Here is a 10,466-nt window from a genome sequence, read left to right as displayed (position 1 = left end):
TCAAGTTTGAAGATGGGGTTCAAGGATTGTAGTTGCTAAATAGTTTATCGAATTCTTAGAAGACATTTTGTATATCTCTAACTAATTCTTCTCTAAATAGTAAAGTGCCCATACAACCTGTTAAAGGTGGCATTTTAAATGAAGAAATGAGAATGAAGATGCACAGTTCTTCGTCATAGTCTAAAATGTTAGTCACTAAAAGAATGGAGAAAAATCGGAGCAGAAGTAAAAAAGGTAGCGGTAAAAGTAGGAGTAAATCCAAGTCAAGATACAAAAATGTTTAGTGTCATTACTGTCATAAAATAGGTCACGTCCAAAAATATTGTTCTTTGAAAAAAACAGAACAAAGTTAAGCAAGAAACGAAGAAAAATGGTGGTAATAATCGTGTATCTGTTATTTCAAATGATCTTTCTCATTGTTGGCATTGTTGATTATGAATACAAAGTCAATCTTGTTTCTGATGATGAGTTCAACTATGTAATTGATAATGTTACCTTAATACATGTTACACCAAAGAAGGAGGTTTTCACTTCTTATACTCAAACAAATTTGGAGTGCTTAAGATAGGTAATGATGGCTTGGCCAAGGTGATTGGTGTAGGAGATGTTTGTCTTGAGACTAATATAAAAATAAAGTTGCTACTTAAAGATGTTAGACAAGTTCCAAATGTTTGCTTGAATTTGGTTTTAGTTAAAAAGTTTCTTAATGAAGGCTTTGTTAACACTTTTGGGTTTGAACAATGGATTCTCACTAAAGGCAACTTGGTCGAGGAAAGGCTACTTCAAGTTTTATGTGATGCATGCCATAGTTTCAAAAGATAGTATGAATTCAGTTGAAAGTAAAGAATTTTGTAGCTTGTGGCATAGAAGACTTGGTTATATCAGTGAAAATGACTTAAATTATTTGGCTCGAAAGGATGTTCTTTTTGGTTTGAAGAATGCAGAGTTGGAGAATCGTTTTCATTGCATGGCTGGAAAATAAGGAAGATTATCCTTCAAGAAGTATCAACTTTCAAGAAAATCAAACTTCTTGAAATTGGTGCACTCTGATATTTGTGGTCCTTTGAAAGTACGGTCTTTTAATGGAGCTATTTACTTTATTACTTTTATTGATGATTACACCTCCTAAAATAATTCAAGTGAATAGTTTGGAAGAAAGGATGAATAGAACACTGATTGAAAGAATTAGGTATATTCTTATTGAAACTAAGCTACCTAAAGTCTTTTGGAGTGAAGTATTACTTACAATGGCTTATGTGATTAATCTGAGTTCTATAGTTTTTTTGAAAAACGATGTTTTGAATCATGTTTGGTTGAGCAAAAAAGCCTCGTATGATCACTTGTGGGTCTTTGGATGCAAAGCATTTATTCATATTAGAAAGGATGAGAGATCCAAGTTGGATGCGAAGATAAAGTAGTGCATTTCTATTGGATATGGTCAGAATGAGTTTAGTTACAGGCTTTATGATCCAATTGAAAAGAAACTTATAAGAATCTGTGATGCAAAATTTATTGAAAACCAAACTATTGAAGATTTTGATATGGTAGAGAATAGTCAATCACAAGAGAGCAATGACTTGAGTGATATAGATCTAGTTTAGCCACCTCCTTCACCAGAACTAGCGGAGAATCAAGCTCAGGATCATATGCACCAAAATGAGCATTTGGTTTTTGATGATTAGCAGATGGGAGATCCACTTGATGCTCCAGTTGATATTAATGTTGATAACCAACTTGAGTTACCTAAAGATCCACCAGGTTTCTATCCTAAGATGTCTATTAGAGAGCGACGACCTTTAACGAGGTATCCTCCTAATGAGTATGTAACATTTACTAATGAGTATGTGACCTTGACTAATGCAGAAGAACCTAAATATTATGAAAGGTGACGACAATAAAAAATGGTTTGATACAATGCAAGATGAAAGAAAATTCCTGCAGAACATTTGAACTTGTGAAGTTTCCAAAAGGAAACAAAGTTTTGAAGAACACGTCCGTTTATAAGTTGAAGCATGAAGTTCTTAGTCTCCAAGGTACAAAACTAGATTGGTGGTCAAGAGTTACAAACAGAAAATGGGAGTTGCCTATAATAAAATATTTTCACCGATTTTGAAAAGGTCTTCTGTTATAACAATTTTGAGTTTGGCTATAAGTCTTTATTTAGAAATAGAGCAAATGGATGTGAAAAATTCTTTCCTTCATGGTGATCTTAAGGATGAAATTTACATGGAACAACCTAAATAAAAAAGGATCATGTTTGCAAACTGAAAAAGAGTTTATATGACTTGAAGCAAGTTCAAAGACAATGGTACAAGAAGTTCGAGTTTGTTCTGGCAAAATAAGGCTACAAGAAGACTACTTCTGATTGTTGTGTAGTTGTTTAATAGTTTGTTAATAGTGATTTTATTATCGTTTTAAAATATGTTAATGACATACTTATTGTTAGTCAGAATGCTTCTAGAATTGTCATGTTCAAGAAGCAACTTGCAGAGTTATTTGCAATGAAGAATCTTGGGCTAGCAATGGAATTTCATGGTATAAGAATCGAGTGTGATAGAAAGGAAAAGAAACCTTGGCGGTCATAGGAGAAATATATAGAGACAATGCACAGATTCCAAATGAAGAAAGCAAAAGCCATTGATACTCCTCTTGATACACACTTTAAATTGAGTTGCAAGCAAAGTCTATCAAGTAAAGAAGAAAAAAAGACTTGGAAAAAGTTTCGTATGCATTAGCCATGGGTAGTTTAATGTATGCTATGGTGTACACAAGATCGAATATAGCTCATCTTGTTGGTTGTGTTAGCTGTTTCATTTCAAACTCAGGAAGAAATGATTGGAATATTGTAAAAAGGATAATGAGATATTTTTGTGGTACTTCTAACACGAAGTTGTGCTATGAAAGTGAGAAGCTTATTCTAGTTGATTATACTGACTCAGACATAGTAGGAAATATTGATTCTAGAAGATCCATTTTAGGTTTCTTGATTAACTTTGTGGGTAGAGCTATGTCTTGACAATCTAAATTGCAAAAATGTGTTGCTTTATCTACTACAAAGGCCGAGTTTATTGCCATTACCGAAGCATGCAAGGAGATTCTTTGGATGAAGAAATTCTTGAAGGAATTTGGATTTGCTCAAGAGAGGTATGTGTTGTTTTGTGATAGTTAAAGTGTTATACATCTTGGTAAAAACTCTACTTTTCATTCTCGGTCCAAACATATTGATGTAAGCTATGATTGGATATGTGATGTTTTGGATATTGAGTTGTTGGAACTTGAAAAGGTTCACACGGATGAGAACGATTTTGATATGATGACCAAGGCATTACCAATGTAAAAGATTGAAGCTTGTTGCTTATCGTCGTGTTAGCAGTTACCTCCACATAGTCGTGAGGGGGAGATTTGTTGAATTTTGGGCTCTCTCTTCCTATTGGTATCTAAGCCCGTAATTTCTCTTGGCTGAGAATAAAGTGGCTGATGAGCTTGAGTTACTGTTGTAAGAGAGAGAAGTCTCATTTGAGAGGAAATAGCAAACACTAAAAAGAAGAGAAGAGAGAAAGTTATATTTGCATATATACAAAGCTATCTGTTTAAATTCGCCACTGCAGGTTTGTTAACCGTTGGATCGAACTAAAATTTGAATAGCGTGTTTCAAACACCTGGTTCTTTGTTTACACCGTTCTAATCTTGAATAAAAGGTCTATTGTTTGAGATATTGGCCACATAGTAGCAGCTCTATTTTATGATATTTTTATCTTTTTGTTTCTTATTTTGTAAGTTTTGATTCTTGGATTGTTTGGCTTGTTGTATGTATATTTTGTATAATGATTTGTGACTCTCCTGTATCCTATTTTGATCATAATAAAACTATTTCTTTAATCTTAGTGATTTGTGATTTTTAATTCTCATTTTAAAAAAGTTTTTTTACGTTAAAAATTTTAGTGTATTTTTATTTTTATTTCTGAATTTTTTGGATATTTTTTCTACTGTAATAGTGTATTAATTTACTGATGCTATTTATTTGTCGATAAATATTATTGTTCTTCTAATTTTTACGACTAAAAAATTATATGTTTTATTTCTATCAGAGGTTAATCATGAAACGGGCCACATACTTGTCACTCCTAATAATCGAACATGGTATATAATACTACTCAAACAACTCAAGCATATTATCACTTGTGATAGGCTTGATGGTTATCTTAAATTCTTGTCTTTTTTTTTTCATAAATTCTTTTTTTTGGTATTTTTTCCATAAATTCTTAAATCTTAATACTCAGCACCCGTTCACTTGGGTTTTATTTATTTATATTTTTTGGGTTTTTTTTGTCTCTTTATATTTTCTTGGGTTCAATCCCCAATGTTGCTAAATGGCCAATATTGGTAACGTAACCTGTACCATGGCCCAACAATAAAAAAAATTGAGAAGGCCCGGATTTATTGAGCGTTCATGCTAAAACATGGAAGTTGGTAATAATTAGATAAATAAATAAGGCCGTTGTTAAGAAATAAACAACTAAAAGAATGGTTATTTCATGTGATAGAAGAACCATAGTTTCACAAATTTGGCCTGTTACGTTACGAGTTTTGAGTTTCGAGATTTTATTACGAAGAATTAACGAGCACTCAAGCACGGAGCACCATTTCTGATCCAAATAATTTGAACGAATTCAATAGAGGGTTATAAACTTGTAAATGCCTCTTATTCACCATATAGGACAAGCTATCTTATGACTTATGAGTTTGGCTCACAATCATATATTACATACATTGGGGAAAAGGTTAATCTGAATGTATGGACTTAATGATAGCTACCAGTCTACCGCAAATAAATGTAACATGTAAGCCTTTGTAAGAAAAGTCTTCACAATCTCTTGGGTGGCTTTTATTTATAAAGACACACTAAGACATAAAATAAAAATACAAAATTATATTTAGTAAATAAGATATATAAAAAGATTTATTTTAAAATATTAAATTAGTATATTTTATGTTTTTTTTAACTATCAAATTTTTATAATTATATCTTTTATTATTTTTTATTCTAAATTTTGTGTGAAAAAATAAAGATAAATTAAATTTTGTGAAGTTTAGTGAAATTTGGCAAATACAAATATGTTCTAAAGAAAATAAATGTAAGACCCAAAATTTTTGAAAAGTCTTTTTGAGTAAGTCCCAAATCATATAGTTATTTACAGCCTTAATTTTAGAAATTATTTTATTAAAGATAATTAAGGCAAGTTTTGATTTATTGAATTTGAGATGAGTTATGATTATTATCTAATTTTATAATTATTGGATTATTTTCTATATTTGAATTATAAAGTTGATAGTTATGAAATAATAAAGATTTTATATGATTTGGATTAGATAAGTAATATTTTAAATATTATTACTGCTATTTTGGAAAATGAAGAAATTAAGTATATTATTTCTAATTTTTGGATTTGGGCATTTTATTGAAAATAATTTGTGAAATTGATGAGTAAATAGTATTTTTCTATATACAAATAGTGTTGGATTTAAATTGGATTTCAATTATTATATTATTCCTAATTTTAATTGAAATTACCAAATTACCCTTAACCCTAATTTTTGAAAATGAAACCCTAACCCAACGACCCGTTACCCGACCCGGTTTTTCTCACCCAACCCAGCAGCAAACAAACGCCTTCCCTTTCCCAAACCAAAATGCAGCAACGGCTGTAAAATGAAGCAAAAGAAAGAAAAGGGTTAGGAGGAAACGGGAAGAAGGAGAGGGGAGACGGGAGGAACGGCGCCGGTAAGGAGCCACCATTGCCGCCGCTTCACGAAGAGAGGAAGAGCGCGAGCCAGGGCACGCGAGACGGGGTAGCCACTGCTGGTCTCCGTTCTGCCTCGCCGTCACCACTGGAGTCGCATCCAGTCCCTAGTCGCCGCTGCGCCGCCCAGGACAGCCATCGCGTTGCGTCGCCGTCTGCACCAGCGCCGAGGAGACCGCGCGGGAAGGAGAGACGCACGAAGGAGAGAGCGGATTTGAGGCCGAGCTAAGGTCCAGCCACCGCGTCGGAGCCCTTTTCACGTCGCCGGCATTGCTGTCGAGCCCTGACGCCATTGATGGAGGACGCCGTCGCGAGGAGAAGCGTGGCCTCGCCGTCGTTGCTGGTGAGCCCAACCGCTGCCGATCTGGTCTGAGCGAGAGAAAGAACGCGAACAGAGGGCAAGCTGGGGAGCCACCGCTGCTGTTTGCTATACCCACAGTGCTCCCTATCACTTCCGCTGTCTGGAACTGTGCCGCCTTGCCTGGCTGCCGGGGAACGCCATTTTCGTCGCCGGAAGAACACTGTTGGTAAGGTCTTGTTAATGGATTCTATTTCTTTTGAATTCTGAGAATACCATAGTCACGACTTGTTGCTGCAGCGGTCATTTGAGTCGCGTAGAGGGAGAAAGAGCCACTGGGGGTCGCCGCACCTGGCCTTCGTCGCCTCTGTCACCGGAAACAGCCACCGAGTCCTCTGTTTTGGTAAGAATTTCTGAGTCGAAAGGCCTTTTGTCGCTGCTCTGTAAGCTTATGCTGAGGCATTGCGGTGTTGTCCATCATAGGGTTGTGGATTCGTGCTTGTATTCTGTGCTTGGAGTTGTAGCCGCCTCGTTTTGTTATCCGAGTAGGTATTTATGTTTCGGAAATCCTCGCGTTATTGTTCTGTACGTGTATTAATGCATTTACGAAATAAATGTTCTTAGGGTTTAGTAACCGAGGTTGCTTATTGTAAATTAGAGCTGTTTATGCTGCTGCAAAAATGTGTGGGCTGTGCTTTGAAGCTGCCTTTGATTTTGGGTGGAGGCGAAAAGGACTCGGTGAAGCGTTTGGGTTATGAAATTTGCATTTTGAGGTAGGGGCGCTTTCCAAAAACTATGTTTTATGTATTGGAATTATTACATATGGATACTGATGTGAGATATTGTGTATTTGGTGATTGTATCTGCCTTATGTATTATTTAATTGACTTGAATGATTATGGAAGTTGGTTTGGCTGAGTTGTTGTGTGGCTTTGTGAAATATAACGTTTTGAAGTTGATTCTTTAAAGATTTGAAATCTGAGTTTAAACCGTTGAGGATTGGTTTGAATTGAGTCAATTGTTTCAATGATGTGAAAAGTCGAATGCACTTTTGAATTCAGCCTGGTTTATTTTAATTGATTTGGTTTTGGACAAATGATTTGTTATTGAACCGTATCTTTAAAGCTTTGGAAATGAGTTATATCGATTGATATTGAGTTGATTTTGAAATGGTATCCTTGAGATACGCCACTGAGGCGGTTGTTGGATTTAGCTTGCTTTAAATTGATTTCTGGTTTTGAACTGTTGAAAAGGAATGAGAAATGGTTTAGTTGGGACCCGAACCGGGTGGCAAAAGTCCAAGTTTTAGGGGAGGTGCTGCCGAAATTTCTACAAAATCCTACAATTGTTTGTAAGGTTATTTAAAAGGGTTGGAATTGAGAAATTGTATGATTTGATTTACTAAAAGGATATTTATGTTTTCAAGCTTAATTTATTTGATGAACCTTATACGTTGAGTTCGGCTTATTTAGAACTGAACTATTTTTACCGTTTGAATCACTGAAGGAAAGAATGATGCTCCAATATCGATTTTAAAATAAAAAGGAGTTTTTAGTGATTTCAAAGGAACCTAGACTTTTGATTGATTAATCAAGTTTGAGGCATTTTGGAAGAGTTAGAAAAATGGGTTCTAAAAAGAAACTTGAAAGTGGTTTGATTCAAATGAACCGGTTTCGTTTCAAATGAGTTGATTTTTGGACCGGGTTGTAACTTGTGATTTGGTATGGCCGGTTTTATAGTAAATTCAGTTTTATTTACTTGAACCGAGAAATCTATGATTTTAAGAGTTTCAATGAATTTTAAGGAATTGATATAGGTTGACCTTCCCTAAAGACTTGGGACTCTGCCGAGAAACTTTTGATATAAAATCCCATTGTTGGATGGGTGATTTTGAATGCTTTGAAATAATCCTTAACTTGCCATGGTTTGGAAGTTTGGAAAGAAAATGCCGAGAGTGGCTCTGTTTTAAAAAGGGAACTCACTTTGAGTAAATTTGGCTTATGAGCCTGAGATGATTTGAGAAACGAGATTTCTAAAGCCAAGGCTGAAAAGAGTTGAAACTTGATTTTAAAGTGAAATGAATTGAGAAAATGATTTATGGCTTAAATGCCGATTTCATAATTTGATGATTTTGAATGTGGAAGTGCTGTTTTGTTGTGAGCCGGAATGGCTTTGAATGATATGAATATTGGCTGGTTCTGGATTGAACCGTGAGCCGGAATGGCTGCGTGTGATTATTAATATTGGCTGGTTCTGGATTGAACCGTGAGCCGGATGGCTGAGATGGATGTTGATCCATGATTGAGAATGAAAGCATTTATGCTGAGATATTGATAAGTTGTGATGTTTGCACTTCCACTATCGGAGTTGAGGGTTTCCCTGGGTAGTAGCAGTGGCTAGCCACCACGTGCTCCAGGTTGAGACTTGATACTCTGTTGACCCTATGTCGTAAGTGTGGCCGGGCACTGTGAAAGTCCCGGATGAGCTCGCCCCCGAAATATTCACCAGTGAGGGTGATGGATATGGATCATGTTTATGATCAAGTTTATGATGAGTATAACTCGAGTTGGGGATGCGCGACAGAGGGACAGTCCAATGGTTAGCTACCAGGACTTGTCGGGTTGGCTCTATAACCGACAGATGATATCATCAGCCACTAGGGACAGGCATGCATCATATGCATCTATGTGACATTGTTTGGGTATGCATATTGTACTTGGTTTGCCTATGTGATTAACTGCTAATTGTTCTACTTGCAATAACTGTTTGTTTGTGTTTGTATCTTCCTACTTGTGTTTGCTTCTGGAACTATGTTGGATTGTGGTGGATTGGTTGTGGTTGAATTGTTTGGGCCTAGGGCCGTGGTTGAATGAGATGGACCGGTGGTTGATTTCGGTTTTGTGGTTCTGGTTTGGAATAAGATATGAAAGGTTATTTTGGTTCAGTATAGATAAACCTTTTTGAAATGCTTTGATGTTTTGAGAATTGAACGGTTCCTCTTTCAGAAAAGATTTCTGACTTTACGTTTATCGTAAACTGTTGTTTTTGAAAAGAGGCATAAGATGGTTAATAATCACTGGTACGGTTTATCTTCATGTATCCTATTACAGTAATTCCTAAAAACCCTCTACTGAGAACCCTTTCGAGGATGATGTTCTCACCCCTTACATTTTTCCCCTTTCAGGATATGGGCGCAGAAGTTACGAAGAATTTATTTAGTTATTGTTGTGATGTTCTGTATTGATTTAGCTTATTAATTATTGTACCCTCGCCTTTATCTTGATATATTCTATAAGAGGGATAGGAATTGTATTGGTTAATGTCTGTAATATTATTTGTATATGTATGTATATATATGGATGTACTCTTCATGAGTTTTGTAAGTTGTATGGTTTCCTTGGATGTACGTTATCGAACGAAAGTATTTTTGGGAACGGTATTTGCGGTTTAAAGTTTCAAACAGGCTCATATTTTAGTAATAAATAGTATAAGAGTCGTCGTAATGTCCGAGCTATCAGAGTAGCGCAGCCGGAAGCGTGAACTTTGGTAGTTAGGGTGTTACAATAAAGGTGCAGCACTCTGAAAAATAATTTGTTACTAAAATAAAAAAATAAAATATATTAAATTTTAAATTATAAATTATAAAATTTATAGTAGAAAAAGTCTAGGAGACCAGCACTTTTATCAAAATTTGGCCAGCGCTTAGCCAGCAAAAAAATGAGTAATTTTTTACTATTAGATAAAATCTCACACCATTAAAAACACTATTGATAGCTAATTGATGGCTATAAATTACAAAATCTACTGATCCCTAACACTTCTCTTATGAACTATTAATATAAAATATAATAAAAAAATTAAAATTTATTTAGTTTACAAAAAATATAATATTCCTTATTTAATAAGGAGCATTTAAAAGATGACTAGTGAAATTAATATCATAATTTTCTTTTATATATTTGTTTGGATGATATTAATTCTTTTCTATAGAGAATATTTTTAAGGTAAATTCTAGTGTGGTTATAATTATATGAGTTGATGATGATTATGAAATTTTGACAATCTTTAAAAAATGTAGTTAAAAAATATAGAATAATGCACCTTATATATATAACACATTCATACTTTTTAAAACTACTATATTTAAAATTTATCAGAAGTTAATGTATATTTTTCGAAATTAAAACCAATTAAGTTGAATTTGATCCAATTCTAAGATGTGAGTACTTTTCTTCAACTTAATTTCTTTTAGAATGTTACATAGCATATTTGTTGTGCGTTTTCAAAATCAAATATTGGTAAAAATCAAATTTCTGTTAACAAAATAAAAATGTGAAAATTTTCAATGAATTTATTATCTAATAAGA

At 34.5% G+C, this 10,466-nt stretch overlaps 1 protein-coding gene across 1 annotated transcript; it reads left to right on the top strand.

Annotated features, from left to right (window-relative positions):
* Positions 1 to 370: 370 nt before the first annotated feature.
* LOC112717338 (uncharacterized) lies at positions 371 to 9,482 on the top strand. The gene is made up of 10 exons (XM_029289370.2): positions 371 to 523; positions 1,686 to 1,804; positions 2,447 to 2,535; positions 2,826 to 2,944; positions 3,059 to 3,144; positions 3,232 to 3,322; positions 5,913 to 6,328; positions 6,400 to 6,644; positions 6,758 to 6,872; positions 9,284 to 9,482. Exons 1-10 carry the CDS (start codon positions 371 to 373, stop codon positions 9,354 to 9,356), a joined length of 1,506 nt encoding a protein of 501 aa, XP_029145203.1. The 3' UTR covers positions 9,357 to 9,482.
* Positions 9,483 to 10,466: the final 984 nt, after the last annotated feature.

The sequence above is a fragment of the Arachis hypogaea genome, chromosome 10, assembly GCF_003086295.3.
Source record: "Arachis hypogaea cultivar Tifrunner chromosome 10, arahy.Tifrunner.gnm2.J5K5, whole genome shotgun sequence".
Taxonomy (NCBI): Eukaryota; Viridiplantae; Streptophyta; class Magnoliopsida; order Fabales; family Fabaceae; genus Arachis; species Arachis hypogaea.
Note: the sequence above shows the minus strand (reverse complement) of the source record. Positions and strands in the feature narration are given on the sequence as shown.

Bases quoted from the DNA above. Each gene is read 5' to 3' on its own strand.
- LOC112717338 (XM_029289370.2), top strand. From the start codon at position 371: ATGGTGGTAATAATCGTGTATCTGTTATTTCAAATGATCTTTCTCATT. The intron at 3,323-5,912 runs GCATTACCAATG...TCCAGTCCCTAG, and splicing joins ATTTTGATATGATGACCAAG to TCGCCGCTGCGCCGCCCAGG. The intron at 6,873-9,283 runs GTAGGGGCGCTT...TTCCCCTTTCAG, and splicing joins TATGAAATTTGCATTTTGAG to GATATGGGCGCAGAAGTTAC.